This window comes from Cryptomeria japonica, chromosome 3 (assembly GCF_030272615.1).
Source record: "Cryptomeria japonica chromosome 3, Sugi_1.0, whole genome shotgun sequence".
Taxonomy (NCBI): Eukaryota; Viridiplantae; Streptophyta; class Pinopsida; order Cupressales; family Cupressaceae; genus Cryptomeria; species Cryptomeria japonica.
Window position 1 is genome coordinate 441,878,128 of NC_081407.1, and position 18,357 is coordinate 441,896,484.

The following is an 18,357-nucleotide window of genomic DNA, read 5'->3' on the forward strand; positions in this document are numbered from 1 at the left end:
AAGTGACAAAGAGCACTCATGTGGAGACACCAAAGGCAACTGGTAGTCAAGCCAAACCGGCTGACATTACTAGTCCCATTGACCTCCAATCTACAAATAAAATGGAGCTGCTCCAAAGCATTAAGCTTGCACAGGAGCGACTGGAAGCTTTAAAAAGGAAAAAGGAGCAAGATGTTATTTAAACTGCGGTGGATACACTAACCAGTTTGATTCCCGATACCAACCTCCCCAGTACCGATTCCTCTTTGGCCTAGCTAAAACTTCTATGCATAGTTATGGAGGACCAGGTACAAAGCCTGGAAGAGGTTGCTGAAGCTAACGCACAGAAGAAGCATCAAAAGGCACTAAACACTGCCTTAGTGAAGAAATTGAATGAGCTCTGGTGTGAACTTCAAAAAGAGCAGAAAGACATAAGAGATGCTATGGATGAGGGGAAATTACTACTCACTAAGGTAAGCCAACCCCATCTATTATGTGATGATGTGCTTGCACAGAAAGAAAAACTGCAATCTGATTTGCAGGCATTTATAAGCACCTTCAAGATGCCCTATGATTCCTCTACTACATATGGGCAAACTGTTCACCGATTTCAGCTCCAGTTCGCTAGAATAGAGTTGGAGATCACCAACCAGTCCAAAGATTTGCAGGAACTTCAACTGGTTCTACTACCAAGACTGCAAATACTTTAGAAATGCTATCTCAATCTGGATGCCTTAACGGTCACTCAAGAGATGAGCACCATTGATGCCATGGAAGAACAGGTATCCCAGATGCAAACAGAAAGTGAGGTGGCTACCTCATTACTTAAGTCATGGTCTTTATCCATGAAGACCTTCATGCATGATTTTAAATCATTTTTTGATAAGTTTCACTCATTATTGTCATAAACATTTATTATATTAATGATAATGAGAAACAGGGGTTATTCTGCAATACTTTGTCATTGTTGGCAAAGGGGGAGTAGTATTTTTGTATTTAAAATTTTGGTGAATGCTATGTATATTGTCATGTTATGTCTTTAAGGGAGTAGTATACATTGTATTTTCTGCAAAAGGGATAGTATATATGCTTAGGGGGAGTAATTTTGATTATGGCATATTTTTGTTGTAAAACACTTAGATGTCAAAATTTTTCCTAAGTGTTGCCATCAATGCCAAAGGGGGGGATTCTTGGCATTTTTTATGATGATATTGTGATTGTCATTGATGGACACACACTTGCTTTGAGATCACTTTTTGTATGTATGGGTTATGCTCAACATGTATTTTTTCCAGCCGGTATTATGTATTATAGTCTTTAGACTATCAGTGTTTTGCAGAAAGTGTTTACTGATCTCAAGCGGTATGAAGACCCAAGCGGTATGAAGACTCAAGCGGTTCGAGGATCCCAAAGCGGCACGAAGGAAAAAAGCGGTTGTTATCATTTTTTCCCAGTCTTCATTTTGACAAACCAGTAATTGGTAAAATGTGTGAACCGGTAATCGATAAATGTATGAACCGGTATTACTCTATGATGAGTTACCAACCGGTATTTTTGTGATGAGTTATCGTCCACCGACACTTTGGTGGTGATTTTGTGTCGTGTTACCAAATGTGTCCAGATGCACTGAACCTAGGAACTTGCAGTGTAATCCTATTGGACTGACATGAAATCAAATTCCTTTATAAGGACATCATGTCTAGGGTTTTAGTTTTTTGTTAGGGATAGGTGGTTGATGAGTTTTTTTTATGTGCGATCACAGAAGGAGATTAGGTCTGTGTGAAGAAATAGAGTGTGGAAATATCGAAGACTGAAGTAATGCTAAAATGCATTAACAATGAGCTATCAAGGGTCTAACCAAGCATACTGTGCTAGTATTTAGATCTCTCACTTGTTGATTACTCACATCTTCCACAGTCTAAAACCCTTAACCGGGTAGGCCTGGCAATGCCTTTGTAAATCCTCTAACAAGGTAGTTCACAACTGTGGATCTAAAATCCTCTCACAAGGTAGTCTTTAATCGGACTTATCTCCTAACAGAGATTGAGATTCCTAACAGGATCTGTTCTGGTGATGAACATTGTATGACCTTAACCAGTTTGGTTACTATTTTGTAGATAGTTACTTGTGAGTTTCATCTCACCATGGTTTTTCCCATTTGGGTTTCCAAGTCAAAATCTCTTGTGTTATGGTGATTGTGCTCCTGTGGGTGAATGCCTTATTTGCTGTTTGGTTTGCATTTGTCTTAACCAGTTTGTTAGTAAAACTGTTATACCGGCTTACTGCTAAACTATTTAAGTATTTGAGTTCAGTATTTTTCTGTATACTAATTCACCCACCCCCCCCCCTCCTAGTATTCATCACTATAGGCAAGGATACCGGTAAAAAGACATATGCAAATGTTGTTGGAAATTCCACACAAACCAATATACACAAGCAATGAACCAAGGGCCACACTCTTTGTACTGACATGCAGATCCAAGGAGAAATGCAAGAGTTGACCATGAAGGATTCACCAGAATCAACAACATGAAGGGAAGACCCCTGATGAGGCAGTCCTTTGCAAGACCAAGGCAACATAATCGGTATGTTTCAAACTTCCATGGTTACTGTTACCAATGTAACAAATTTGGGCATAAAATAGCTGACTGTAGATTAATCAATAAGCCATCTATAAGTTATGAAAGTAGAAATCCATTTAATGCACTCTGCAATATGAATGTTGTCTGTTATTAGTGCAATGGATATGGTCTTAAGAGTTTTAAATGTAGGAAGAATAAACCGATACCCTACAATAGTTTTAAGGAGTTTCCTTTAAATGAAGATGTAAAATGCTATAACTGTCAAGAGTTTGGACACATAGCAAGGATGTGTAAAAATAGGAAGATCAAGCAGAAGAATTCAAATCCTAATAAAGAACCAGTAACTGAACCTGAGCACAACATAGCAGCTAACAAGAAGAAGGAAACCAAACCGGTATGGGCTGAGAAAGAAAAGGAAAAGGCAGAATCAAGTCTCATAGTGCAGACTGCTTTACATGCTGAAAGGAAAAATCTATGGGTTGTAGATTGTGGTTTCTCCAACCACATGACTGGTGACAAAAAGAAATTCATCAAACTTGAAGACTGGAATGGTGGTTCAGTAATGTTTAGAGACAACTCATCCATCAAAATAAAGGGAAAAGGCACCCTAAGTATTGATGGAAAGTTGAAGGCACATGATGTATATTATATGGAAGGCCTAAAGCACAATCTACTGAGTGTGAATCAGATGTGTGACAAAGGTTACAAATTCATATTTGACTCAACCAATTGCCAGATAAAGAAAGACAGTACCAATCAAGTTGTGGCAGAAGGAAAGAGAACAAATGACAATGTTTATAATCTGAAGGAATGCTATGAGTCCCAATGCATGTTAGGACAAGTTGATGAAAGTTGGTCGTGGCACCAAAGATTAGGCCACATAAACTTTGATAACCTAGTTGCAGTAAGTAGAAAGGGGTGTGTGAGGAATATTCCACCCATCATCAAACCAGTAAGCACATTTTGTGATGAATGTGTGAAAGGTAAGCAAACTAAAGTGAGCTTCAGGACAAAAGAGCACAACACCTCAAGACCACTTGAAATTGTGCATACAGATCTATGTGGTCCAACTAGGACAAGAGCACTTGCAAATGAAAGATACTTTATACTCTTTATTGATGATTACTCAAGAATGATATGGGTCACCTTCTTGCAAGATAAGTTACAAGCATTTGAAAGATTCAAGATCTTTAGGAAGATGGTGGAGAAACAAAGTGGGTGTAGGTTAAAATGCCTAAGATCAGACCAGGGTGGAGAGTTTACATCAAATGAATTTGAAGATTATTGTGAAAAACATGGAATTAAAAGGCAATACTCAGCTCCTAGGACACCACATCAAAATGGTGTGGTTGAAAGGAAGAACATGACAGTTAAGGAGATGGCTAGAACCATGTTTAATGAGGCCAATCTGCCAAACACATATTGGAAGGAAGTTGTTCATACTATTACATATACTTTGAACCAGGTTCAATTAAGAACAAACAACATAATGACACCTTATGAGTTGTGGTATAACCAGAATCCATTAGTCAAATACTTCAAAGTATTTGGAAGCAAATGCTTTATCAAGAAAGATATGGCTGGTCTAGGAAGTTTTGACTCCAGGAGTGATGAAGGAATCTTCCTTAGTTACTCATCTAACATCAAGGCCTACAAATGCTACAACAAAAGACTAAGAAGAGTCATTGAGAGTGTGCATGTAAAATTTGATGAGGATATGCACAAAGGATGTCAACCACAGGTTAACCAATATGATGATTTCGATGATTCTGATAATGAAGCTCAGTTAGACAATGAACCTGAGGAAACATCCAAGAAGGTTCCCAGCCGGTATGTACAACTGAATCACCCGGAAGAGCAAATTCTGGGAAATAAGAGTGATGGTGTGAAGACTAGAAGAAGACTTTCCCAAAATGATGAACAAGTCAACCTCTGCCTCATGATTGAAGTTGAACCCAAAACATTCAATGAGGCCAGCAAAAGACAATAATGGATGGATGCCATGGAAGAAGAATTGCAACAAATTGAGAAGAACAAGACTTGGGAATTAGTTCCTAGACTGGAAGACAAGGACATCACTGGCACAAAATGGGTCTACCAGAATAAGATGAATGAAGAAGGTAAGATTGTTAGGCACAAAGCTAGACTAGTGTGCAAAGGATACTCTCAGGTAGAAGGGATTGACTTTGAAGAAACATTTGCACCGGTAGCTAGATTGGAAGCAATTAGAATGTTTCTAGCCTTCTCTGCCTACAAGGGTTATAAAGTATATCAAATGGATGTAAAATATGTCTTCCTAAGGAAGTATACATGGAGAAACCAAAAGGGTTTTTGATGCATAATGATGAAACATTTGTGTGCCGGTTGAAGAGGGCCCTGTATGGACAAAAGCAAGCTCCTAGAGCATGGTATTCAAGATTAGATTAGTACCTGAAGGAGCAGGGATTCAAAAAGGGGAGTACTGACAACAATTTGTACATAAAGAAAGATGGGAACCCCATGATCATTGTGGTTGTGTATGTAGATGATATTATCTTTGGAGGCAACAAGGACACCCTCTGCAAAGAATTTGTTGATCAGATGCAGTCAGAATTTGAGATGTCAATGCTTGGTGAATTGACATACTTCCTTGGTTTGTAGATATCGTAGCAAGATAAGGGAACCTATATCTCACAAATCAAGTATGCAAAGGAAATGTTGAAGAAATTCCAACTAGAGGATTGTAAACCAGTAAGTACCCCCATGGTGACCGACAGTAAATTGAGCAAGAATGATGAATCATCGGTGGTGGATCAGACTCTGTATAGATCCATGATAGATAGTCTATTGTATCTAACTAATTCTAGACTAGATATAGTATAGGCAGTATGCATGGTGGCCAGATTCCAAGCTACACCCAAGTAGTCACATATGAATGTTTTAAGCAAAATCTTTAGGTACCTACAAGGGACACTCAGTTATGGATTGTGGAATCCTAAACAAGGAGATTTTATCTTGGAAGCATACACTAATGCTGATTGGGTAGGTTGCATTGATGATTGGAAGAGCACAACTGGTGGTGCATTCTTTCTAGGTGACTGATTGGTCTTATGGCATAGCAAGAAGCAAGACTCGGTCTCTCTATCTACTATTGAAGCTGAATACATTGTTGTTGCTACATGCTTCTCTCAGGTGCTTTGGATGAAGCAGACCCTCAAACACATACAGGTGGACATCGTTGATCCTATTCTCATCCAGCGTGACAATTCGAGTGTAATCAACATAGCAAAGAGTTCGGTGACACATTCCAAACCAAAGCACATTGCTATCAAGTATCATTTTCTCAGAGAGAAGGTTGAAGGACAAGAGGTGAGGATGGATTATGTCCCTACTGGAGAACAAGTAGCAGACATTTTCACCAAACCATTACCGGTAAGCACTTTTGAGTACCTTTGACACAAGTTGGGAGTTGTGTCATCCACCTAGGAAGGATTTGTGCGGCTTAGGGGGAGTTCATAGCAGTCAAAGGGGGAGCTCGGTATGGATCAAAGGGGGAGTGTACCGTGTACCCTTTGTCATTGTGTCAAAGGGGGAGAAATGTACCAGTATGAAGTGTCTTGCGATAAGTTGACATCAATGCCAAAGAGGGAGATTGTTGGCATTTTGGCATTAAGTTGTCACTGTTGTCAATCGGTTTGGCAAGGTCACCAGTAAGTAAGAAGGGGTGACTGATATGATGGAAATTCACATGAGAGTGAGTAGACAGAAGGAAGGCTTACCAATAAGGCATAAATCGGGATAAAGGCTACGTGTGTGTTAGCATGTTGAGTGGCAACCGGTAGAGCAATAAACTGGCCTGGAAGTTGGCTGCCTATTTATGACGAAGAGGCATAATGTTAAAGTAATCAAAATCCACCGGAGGTGAAGATGTGCTACCGGTGTAGTGTGCACTACCGGTTAGTAGAAGGAGTAGGTCTCACCGGTAAGAGTTTGCTAGATGTACAATTATAAACCAACTGTGTGTCGGTGAGCTAAGTGATTGACCGTTGTGATGCCATGTGGAGTTGAGGTGGCAAACATGCAGAGGTCGGTGAAACCTCCATTGATTTGGTTGTTGAAACAGCTAGTCGACATTAATGAAACAACCACAAATCACAGGATTGTAACTGATTGATGCAGCTCAAGGAAGAAAGAATAACAGAGGAAGATCAGGGAGTAGTTGGCGCTTGGATCAATGCAAAGGAAATCAAATTGCAAGAAGACCTTGAAAAGGAAACAACTGAGTGCTTTATGAGTTGACAGGTTTCAAGGTAGAAAATCATGTACGAGATTGCTATCTTTAGCAAGTATGCTTTGGATAATGGAAAATGTGTACAAATGCATTTCTGGAGTATAGGTGATAGATCCAAGATAGACTGGATCAAATCTCATGAAGATTGTGTCGGGTAAAGGAAACCCTAACCGCTTAGTGTTTGAATGCATTCTTGGTGGGAAACCATGGTGATAAATATATGAGCTTGAAACAAAGCAAGGTGATGGTGTAGAGAAGAAAAAGAGAGAAGAGAGCTTAAGTACAAGAAAGGATCATTTTTGCCTTATAATTTATTCTAAGAAAGTTGCAGAGTAAGTGAGAAAGCAAACCGATGAGAGGGTTTAACCGACAGTGATTGAGTACCAGTATAATTGTAGTACCACAAGTAAGCAAAGCGGTGAGGTGTGGTAGAGTAAGACAACATCCAAGTGTGACACAAGGTGTTGTGAGACTGTGTGAGAGAGAGAGAGTAATCTCACAACCAGTAGTATGAGATTCAGTGAAGGAGAAAAGACAATCAACGGACAGTAAGATATTTGATCAAGAGTTATAGAATTCATTTGCAACAAGAAGCCTTAACTGTATCTAAATTGTATTTTTCAATATACATCACCAAGTTGGAGCTTGGTGCAGGGGTTGGTGCTCCTTGGGTTGATGCCCTAAAACAAAAGGGGTTGGTGCTCCTTGGGTTGGTACCCTAAATCTTTGTAATCCAATGTTTTACTTGTGAGGCTGGATTGGAGCAATAGTCTCTAGCAACATTTCTCACTGAGGTTTTTCCCATATTGGGTTTTCCTCGTATATCTGGTGTTGTGGGTTGCATTTGTGTGATTGATCTCTTTGGTCTTCCTTTTTGCTTCATCGGTTTGATTGTTTAGTGCTTAAGTTAATAACCGGTATTCTGAAGTTGCTTTGAAAAGTCAAAAAGTTTAGGAACCACTGATTCACCCCCCTCTCAGTGGTACTATGTGTTCAACATAGGGTTAGTGTTCAAGTTCAATTAGGGTTAGGGTTAGAGTTCAATCAAGGTTATGGTGAGGGTTCAATTAGGGTAAGTGTTAGGATTCAATAAGGATTAGGATTGCAATTCTATGATAACATTAGGGTATAATTATAGTTACAATTAGGTTAGAGTTAGGGTTAAGTTAAGGTTAGGGCAAGGATTAAGGGTAGGTTAAGATTAGGATTTTCATTCTAGGATAAAGCTTGGGTTAGCATTAAAAGATTAGGGTTAGGGTTCAATTAGGGTTATGGTTAAAGTTTAATTAGGCTTATACTTATAATTAGGTTTGCCATTAGAATCAAGATTACTATTAGAAATATAGTTAGAAACAGGGTTAGAAATAGAATCATGGTTAAGGTTTGGCTTCAATTACGGTTAGGCTTAGGGTTCAAGTTTAATTTGGGTTATGATTAAAGTTCAATTAGGTATGGTTAGGGCTCAATTAGGGTAAGATTTAGGATTCAATTAGGTTTAACATTGTATTTTTATGATAAAATTTCGTGTTAGTGTTAGGTTTAATTATAGCAAGGATTAGGTTAGGGTTAAGGTTAGCTTAAGGTTAGCTTAAGGTTAAGGTTAAGGTTCAAATGATGTTAGACTCTGAGTTAGATTACAGTTAATGTTAATGTTAAGTTCAAATTATGACTACCATTCTAAGATAAAACTTGGGGTTAGAGTTAAGGTTAGTATTAGGTTTCAATTAGGGTTAAAGTTAGTGTTAGGATTTAAATTAGGGTTACAATTTTTTTTTTGATTAGTAGATTAGGGTTACAATTAGTGTTAGGGTTAAGGTTCACTTAATATTAGGGTTAGGGTTAGTATTAGGGTTGAAATTAGTATTAGGATTCAATTAAGGTTAGAGTTAGTTTTAAGATTCAAATTAGGGTTAACGTTAGTGTTAGGGTTAGGGTTCAATTGGTATTAGGGTTAGTGTTAAGGTCAAAGGTTAGTGTTAAATTAGGGTTAGGATGTAATTAATATTATGGTTCAATTAGTGTCATCCTTACCTTCAATTAATTCAATTAGAGTTAATATTATAGCATTTTATAATAACCCTAACCCTAGTGCTAATCTCGACCCTAATCCTCATTCTCTATCTAACCATATGCATAACCCTAACCCTAATCCCAATTATATCTCTAATCCTAAACCCTTAGTCTAACCATAATTCTAACATTAATCCTGACCTTAATCCTAATTGTAACCCTAATCTTTATCATATCTCTAAGCCAGACCCTAACCTATCCCTAATCCTAATGCTAACCCTGACCCTAATGCTAATTTTATCCCTAATCCTAATCCCAACCCTAACCCTACATGCAATCTTAATTCTATTTCTAACCCTAACCCTAACCCTACTTGCAATTGTAATTATAAGTCTAACCCTAACTCTATTCATAACCCTTACCTAAATTTAATCTCTAACTACAACCTTAATTGTAACTCTAACCATAACCCTTATTTAGAATCTCTGACCCTAACCCTATATCTAACCCCAAACCTACCACTAATCCTAAAACACTTACCCTAATTCAAAAGCTAACTTCAAGCCTCATCCTAATTTTATACATAACTATAAACCTAACTCTAATTCAATCTCTAACCCTAATGATATGCCTAATCTTAACCCTTATCCTAACCCTAACCCTAACCCTAACTGTAACCCTGACCCTATCCTATCCATTACCCTACCCTTATCTCTAAACCTTTACCCTAAGCCTAACCCTAATCTTAATCTTGACCCTTACCCTAATTATATCTCTAATTCTAATGCTGACCCTTTTCTTAATCCTAATGTGAACCCCAATCTTCACCTCAACCCCAACACTTACCCTAACCCTAATTAATTTAATGCATTCCCATATTACATTGCAAATATATACATACATATATAAACACGCACAAAATCCTTCTCGAAGTACCTATTACACTTTTATATAAGAAATTAATAAAAATAGACGAGAAAGACATCTCGACTTACTTTATATATGCTAGTTAGAGTCAGATTCAGACCCCAAAAAAATGGCCTCTTAAAAATTGAAAAACAAAAAACAAAAACAAAAACAAAAGAGTTCAATTAAGGCACGTAGGAAGGGCTGTCCCGTAGGAAGTAGAGGGTGGTCCGTGCTATACTCTTCCACTTTATCAATCATTGTACGTGAAACGATGTCTCTTCCGTCGAAAGAGCGGACTCTTCTATGGGCTCTGCAATTAGAGATTGACACGTGGCATCTCGATAAATTGCCAGCGTGGTCTGCCGGCTAAACATGCGTTGGCCGGCCAGCCTTATCCATTTATCTTCCCCTGTTCATCCTTTCGCTTTCACAAATATTTAATTCCGGATTTTACACAAACAGTTAACCACATTTTATAAAATCCCCCGTAAATAGCAAACGGACCCGTTTCTCTTAGGGTTTGATAATGATGAACAAGATTGGCATCATAAATCTTTCAGATTTCTGACCTTCAATCCGATCTTTAAGTTCGGAAATTTTGTCTGATCTGCGCATTTAATTGGCACGGCTGAGTTCTTCCTGTGGCGGCGATTATTTTCCCGTCCGAATGCTCCAAGCAGAGGCGAAATTATAGCATGCTGGTGGATTTCACTTGCGGTGGATCGTCACCAGCAAAATGCAGAAGGATTTGTTGTTATAGAGGCTATATGTCGGGTAAGGTCCAAATCATTGAGTTTTCTTCTCTTCTGCTTGTTTAAGACGCAGATCAGGGATTTTTTTGATACTGTAATCATTTGTATCTTGAAATTTTACGGCTTCGAAACTCTTCCGAGACTCGAGGTGAAAAAAATACTCCTAGGTTTGGTTGTTTGTTGAAAAGAAGTGAAAATCAAGAACAACAGAAAAATGCTCTAGTCTGGGAAGGTTTGATTCCAGAGATTATTCATTAAGTTTGGCGTATTATGGGATAGAGGTGATCTTCAAGAAGATAGACCCCCGGGGAAAGATACCTGTTTTCATTTGAAACTCTAAAGGATTTGTTATAATTTTGTTCTGTTTGAAGGTGCGGGAAGAAGATGGTGCAGAGTTGTCCATTTTCTGTATTTGCAGCGTGCAGGGGATGTTTGGATTGGGTAAACTTTGAAACATTGAGGATTCTCAAACATCAAGGATTTTCAATCTTCAAGAAAGATGGAGTTGTACATTTAGGAAGGATTTCTCAAGAATAATTTTTTCTTGAACGCAGCAACGACAGTTGGTGTCAATAGAATTTGAATATTTATTCAAATTTGTTGAATCTAGTCTCTTAAGAGAGTCAGGCGGGTTTAACGAAGAGGACAAGTTGGTTCTGGAAAGATCTGTTTAAAAGGGTCTGGAGTCGGAAAGCGTATCGTTTTGACGTCAAAATGATGTCAATATGTTAGCATGTCTGTTTTTTCCGGTACGAAGAATTTCTCAAGCCAATTCTGGCTTAATTCTAACCTGAAGGGAGGAGCTGCATTTTGAATCAAACGAATTCAGAATAGTTATCCATATATTCTGAGTTCGGTCTTTCAATTTAATTGTACGGTGTGAAAAGTAGGCAAATTCTTTTGTTTTAAGGGACAGAGATCTGAACAGAAGTCATCTTCTTTTGTTTTAATACAGCTGGAGGTAAAAATGATGTCAAGATCGTATACAAATCTTATGGATCTCGCCACGGGCAATTTCCCAACCTTTCCAAAGGTTGGGAAACGACTGCCCAGAGTCATGACGGTTCCTGGGATAATCTCGGAGCTTGATGATGATAACTGTAACAGTGTCACATCAGATGTACTGTCATCTGTCTGCCAGGACCGCATGATCATTGTGGCTAATCAACTACCATTGAGGGCTGTCAGGAGGCCGGATAACAGGGGCTGGGCCTTCAGCTGGGATGAGGATTCTTTACTTTTGCAACTAAAGGAAGGCTTGACAGAGGATTTGGAGGTTGTCTATGTTGGTAGCCTGAAGGTGGAAGTGGATCCAAATGAACAAGATGATGTTGCTCAGACTCTTCTTGAGAAATTTAAATGTGTACCTGCTTTTCTCCCTCCTGATCTTTATAGTAAGTTCTATCATGGTTTCTGCAAGCAGCACCTATGGCCACTGTTCCATTACATGTTGCCTCTCTCTCCAGGTCATGGGGGTCGCTTTGATAGGTCTCTATGGCAGGCTTATGTTTCTGCAAATAAGATCTTCGCAGACAAGGTTATGGAGGTGATTAGCCCAGATGACGATTTTGTGTGGGTGCATGATTATCATCTCATGGTGCTGCCTACATTTCTTAGAAAACGATTTAACAGGGTCAAGCTTGGATTCTTTCTGCACAGTCCATTTCCTTCCTCTGAAATCTACCGAACTCTTCCAGTAAGAGATGAGATTTTGAGGGCACTTCTGAATTCAGATTTGATAGGCTTCCATACTTTTGATTATGCAAGGCATTTTCTTTCCTGCTGTAGCAGGATGTTGGGTATTGAGTATGAGTCCAAGAGAGGGTACATTGGATTGGAATACTATGGGCGTACTGTAAGTATCAAGATTATGCCTGTGGGCATACATATGGGGCAACTTGAATCTGTGTTGAATCTTGCTGACACAGAGTGGAGGGTAGGCGAGCTGAGGGATCAATTCAAGGGAAAAAAGGTGCTGCTTGGTGTGGATGACATGGATATCTTTAAAGGTATCAGCCTGAAGTTCTTGGCCATGGAGCAGCTGCTTAACATGCATCCTGAGTGGAGAGGCAAGGTTGTTTTGGTGCAAATTGCTAATCCTGCAAGGAGTATGGGCAAAGATGTTGAGGAAGTGAAAGATGAGACACATTCTACTGCAAAGAGAATCAATGAGACCTTTGGGAGACCTGGGTATGATCCCATAGTTTTGATAGACAGACCTGTTCCTTTCTATGAAAGAATCGCATTTTACACAATTGCAGAATGTGCTGTGGTAACTGCAGTTAGGGATGGAATGAATCTCACCCCATATGAATACATAGTCTGTAGGCAGGGGACCTCCAGATTAGATGACACACATGGAGCAGGTCCAAATGCTCCTAAAAAGAGCATGCTGGTGGTGTCTGAGTTTATTGGATGCTCACCTTCTTTAAGTGGTGCAATCAGGGTCAATCCTTGGAACATTGATGCTGTAGCTGAGGCCATGAATGTGGCCATTTCCATTCCCGAGGCCGAAGCACAATTAAGACACGAAAAGCATTATAGGTATGTCAGTACTCATGATGTGGCGTATTGGGCACAGAGTTTCACACAAGATTTGATTAGAACATGTGCTGATCACCTTCGTAGGAGATGTTATGGCATTGGCTTTGGGTTTGGATTTAGGGTAGTGGCACTTGATCCGAACTTCAGGAAACTTTCAATAGACCACATTGTATCTGCTTACAAGATGACTAAGAGTAGGGCAATATTGTTGGATTATGATGGGACAATGATGCCCCAGACATCCATTAACAAAACTCCTGGGCCCGAGGTGCTGACCATTTTGAACAGCCTTTGTCGGGATCCAAAAAATGTTGTCTTTATTGTTAGTGGAAGGGGAAGGGAGACTCTAAGCAAGTGGTTCTCTCCTTGTGAAATGTTGGGAATTGCAGCAGAGCATGGTTACTTTATAAGGTAAAGTCCATACTATTTATAGCAAGTTACGTGAACATTGTTGAGAAGCATAGATTTGGGTTAGCCAGTTTGGCTTAGCTTGTCCCTTTTTAGTCACTAGATTTCAATATTTTATCCTGCAATAGATTTGGGTTAGCCAGTTTGGCTTTGCTTGTCCCTTTTTAGTCATTAGATTTCAATATTTTATCCTGCAATAGTGTCTACAATTATAAACTTGTGAATTAAAGACAAATATTTTGAAGTGCTCTGCTTTATTTGTGTATGTATATCAGGTGGACTCGAGATGCAGAATGGGAAACCTTTGTGCAGGGTATCGACTTTGGCTGGAGAGATATTGCATTGCCTGTCATGAAATTGTATGCTGAGACTACCGATGGCTCTACAATAGAAGAAAAGGAGAGTGCTTTGGTTTGGCATCATCGCGATGCAGACCCAGATTTTGGTTCATGCCAGGCAAAGGAACTTTTGGATCATTTGGAGAGTGTGCTTGCCAACGAGCCTGTGGTTGTCAAAAGTGGTCATCACATTGTAGAAGTCAAGCCCCAGGTACTGAATTTCATAATATTGTTTATAGTTAATTTAATAAATCTGCTCAAGAAGCAAGGCTGGTATAGTAGTTGATTAATTGACCATGCTATTCATTTGTTTATGTGGTTCTTTAGGGCATAAATAAAGGGCTTGTGGCAGAACAACTTCTTTCAACAATGGTGCAGAGGGATAAACGTCCTGATTTTGTAATGTGCATTGGAGATGATAGATCAGATGAAGACATGTTTGAGGCTATTACAACTACTATGGCACAATCTACAGTTCCTATGAAATCTGAAACACAGTCTCCAAGAGCAGATGTCATTTCGCCAATAATAGAAGTATTTGCATGTACGGTTGGTCAGAAGCCCAGTAAAGCAAAATATTATCTTGATGATACAGTAGAAGTTCTAAGGATGCTTCAGGGTCTGGCTACAGCTTCTGATCAAGCAACCAAGAATTCATCAACTCAAGTAGCTCTTGATAGTTAGGCTTGGGTTCAAAATTTAAAGATGCATTTCTTCTTCTCCCTGTCTCAGATACAAATAAATGCAACTGATGATTAGTGTACCAGCACGAAGTTGTGGAAAGAACAAAAGAATTGCTGGCTATTGCTGTCCCTTTGGAGGAAGAATTTTGACATCCACCAAAAGGGTTGAAGCCATGAAGTTCATTTAGGGGTTGTATGACTCTTTCCAAGTAGGTAATTCAACTCTGGGCTGCAATAGACTGTTGCAAATGGATCATTCACTCCATCATGTAAGTAAATACATTGTGACGGTAGAGTTTTGTTGTAATATTCTTCTAAAACCATTGCAGATCAATCCCTGAATTCAATGCAACACTAATTGATTTTGAAAATATATTAGCATGTTTGTCATTGGGCATGCAGATTGAAAGCATATTCGGACTGTGTTCTTTTGAGGCACACATTGTTGTGAATGAAGCAAATAACAAATGCAAAAGTGTACATGGGACCAGAATTCAATGCACTTTTTGGTATTGAACCAAATCAAGAATTGTGGTCTAAGCTTTGATTTTAGTCCTGTCCTCTCAGAATCCGCTTCCATGAGATGAGGAATGACATTTATTGGTATACTTGATGTCTAATTCTTTTCGTTTCAAAATGTGTTTTTGGAGAGGCCTTCAGCCTAGTTTTTACCATTTTACAAATTAATCTAGTTGCTTAGAAGTTTTTAATGTTTAAGGTAAATACTTGATGTAACTAAATATTATGTGCTGATTGAGTGCCCTATGTATTGCTAAGTTTTTGTGTTTCTTCCAACTTAATTAAATTTCCTTGGTAGGGAGGGTATGCTTCATGGACTAAAAACATGCTGCTGCTAGTTGGTAAACATACCTATGATGCGCTTTGCTCCTTCGAACATGCTATAGGTTATGCCATCGCCTATCATTATTTAGTGACAAACAACTATTTGAAGTTGTAAAAGAGTTGAATTTGTTGATTGTTTTACCCATACAAAAGAAATCTTTTAATCTCAAAACTAACGATGTTGGGCATAGTAGAAAATTCATTCTAGATAAAAGGTTTTCAGTTAATTGAAATTTAAGTGGGGAAAAGTTGGAAAAAGCTCAAGAAATATAAAAGATTAGAGATTTATTTATTTATTTTCTTTCTGATATTATGGCAAAAAAATTGCAGAGTATTAGTTGAAACAAAATTAGTGTATAATAAGTAATTTTGAGGTTGGTGAGTACACTTCACAATGCATGACCATATAGTTTGAAGTTTGAACTTAGAAATCGATTACAAATTCTAAAATGCAAAGTCAACCTGCTAGTAATAAAATATGGAGAAAACCATGAGGTTAGGTGCTACAGTCCCACCAGGGTATTGTCAATGTATGAGCGTCCTTGATTCCAATTTGATTTGTCTCATGTTGATCATATATTTCTTTCAAGATGGTTATCAACATTACAAAGGGGTTCTTATCATTTGCGATTCACTTTGAGTCTGAACTGATTTTGTCAAGGTCAATTGGTTGATTATAATCAAATTGAATGCATAAGTTTGTCATATATACAAAATGCATATAATTGTAAATTTTTACAAAATGTAATTGCAAATCTTTTTAACCTCTTTTTTGGGAAGTTGAAAATGGATTTTGCGTTCATTTACAATTGAGTCAAATTGTTGCATTTCTTGGAGTCTCCTAGTGTGAACATATCAACTTGCAAGTGAATGAAATGTATTATTGGCTCAAAACATGTATTGCATTTGCATTTGGTTTTTTTTCTTCAAATAAATTCCACCATTGCACTAACAAATTCTAAATTTTATCATGATTCTATCACTTACAATATAGATGATACTTATGATATATTATAAATTCAAAAGCTAAAAACTTTACTTTTTAAAGAATCAAAGACAAAAGTTGATTGGAAATACTTGGTTTAAAGGTGCTCCTTCCTTTCATATTCGTAAATAAATAATCTTTATTCACTTGTATGAAGAAGAAATTCGTGATGCATTTGAAGAGGTCCTCGGTCACTTTTGCATTGTTTATAAATGATTCATTATAAAAATGTGGCAAATTGATGGAGTATTCAAAATAGTGGCAGAGTGATGCAAAAATTCACACACAATTTAATTGGGAAACAACAGATTATTAGCATTATATTTATCAATCTCATTTGTTGTTGATCTCTTGTAGTACCCCTCCTTGGTTCATCTTTCTTTTTTGTGCATCGTTAGACTATATTGACATAGTTTAGACGTTTTTGTGATGCTTTGATTAGATGTTTATGGGTTTACTTATGATTTAGATGCTTCCTTATGGATATTAGACATATTATATTGTGTTTGACATCATGATTACTTATGGATGATGAGATTCCTAGATTATTGTGATGATGGATTATTCTTTGATGATTGATATGTACTTGTGTTATATGTGTGGTTCATGTTTGCTTATGGTGATTCGATGATATCATGTTGCATGGTGATTCGATAATAACATGTTGCATGGTGATTCGATGATATCATGTTGTGTATTAACCCTATCTTATGATGATGATGATGACTATGATAATGCCTGTTGATTGCGAGTGTCTTCTATTGCGTTCGTGATAAGGGACGATGTCATACCACTCATTCGTGAGCATGATGTGGCGTTGCGATTTCCTTTCACTTGTCTTCCCATTATACGATATATGTTATTATATATGTTGTATTTGAGTTTGTGATTTTCAAGTTTGAAGGTACCAGACATCGACTCCACTTGGCTTCACAGGTTTGAGCGTGTCTTATCCCAATGGCAAGTTGATCAGAGATGACATGAAAACCCACTCTACACTCTAGGCTTAGTTGTTCATCTTGTCAGTTATGTTGTGGCGTAAGTTGATGGCTATAGTCCCGTGTCGATGTCTCCCTTTTGGGTTGGGTTGCTTGTAGTGATGTGAGTGCACGATTATTATTTAATTAATTAATGGGATAATGTAATTTATCCATTAGTATGACTATTGTTTATTTATTCGATTAATTAGTTAATGGATAATTATTTATTGATGAGGTTGTACTTATTTAATTGGTATTGCTACATTAATATTGTTTGTATAAACAGATATAATATAAAGTTTACCTACCCTTCTATTTGATTGGTTATTTTCGAATGGATAAGTAAATAATATTTACCTCAAAATCATATATGGTAGGTATAATATAATGTTTTACCAAATTTTCTGATTGGTCGAGATTTCCTTATAGTTTGGAGTTTAATTTTTATTTATGGAATTTTTTGTGAATGTTGTCGGGTTACCATCCGACAGATTTCAATTTGCATTTTGGATTCTAAATTCGATTGGGAGCTTGGATTGAAGATTGACTCTCTTGGATTGTTGGATTTTCTCTTCTTCGAATCTACCTTTGTTTGGATTGCGATTTCCAGGTTGGCTTCTTCATCTTTTGCATTTGATTTCTAGAAAGAAAATTAGTTTGCATTGTGCCAGTTCAAAGATTGCATTCTAAATTTGTTTAAAGATTGCTTGGGGGATTAGAATTGATATTTAAAGGATTAAATTTGGGTTTGGGAAGATATTTTGGAAAATAGATTTGTATTTGGTTGTTTCCAAAATTCTTGAAAATGTGACTGCCAGGAATGTGTTTCCTATGTCTTTTCTTTGTGTGTTATCGTGATTTCATCTTCCTATGATTTAGATGGGTTAATAGCCTTGAATTGGAGTTAGATCTCCCTTTTTGCTTTGTTTTATGCATCTCCCTTGTTATAGTGTTGAATTTGTTAAGTTTGGGTCTCCTGTAGCTTGCTGGGAGTTGTATTTATCTTCACTGTGATTTGTCTTTTTGGCAAAAGGCCATTTATGAAGGTCTAAGAATGTATTTGGGCTTGGGATA

At 37.8% G+C, this 18,357-nt stretch overlaps 1 protein-coding gene across 1 annotated transcript; it reads left to right on the forward strand.

The window, feature by feature from the left end:
* Positions 1-10,215: 10,215 nt before the first annotated feature.
* LOC131040931 (alpha,alpha-trehalose-phosphate synthase [UDP-forming] 5) lies at positions 10,216-14,977 on the forward strand. Its single transcript, XM_057974217.2, has 3 exons — positions 10,216-13,457; positions 13,730-14,003; positions 14,120-14,977. Exons 1-3 carry the CDS (start codon positions 11,470-11,472, stop codon positions 14,474-14,476), a joined length of 2,619 nt encoding a protein of 872 aa, XP_057830200.1. The 5' UTR covers positions 10,216-11,469; the 3' UTR covers positions 14,477-14,977.
* Positions 14,978-18,357: the final 3,380 nt, after the last annotated feature.

Coding starts and splice junctions, on each gene's coding strand:
- LOC131040931 (XM_057974217.2), top strand. CDS start 11,470: ATGATGTCAAGATCGTATACAAATCTTATGGATCTCGCCACGGGCAAT. Junction 13,458..13,729: donor GAGCATGGTTACTTTATAAG/GTAAAGTCCATA, acceptor TATGTATATCAG/GTGGACTCGAGATGCAGAAT. Junction 14,004..14,119: donor TTGTAGAAGTCAAGCCCCAG/GTACTGAATTTC, acceptor GTGGTTCTTTAG/GGCATAAATAAAGGGCTTGT.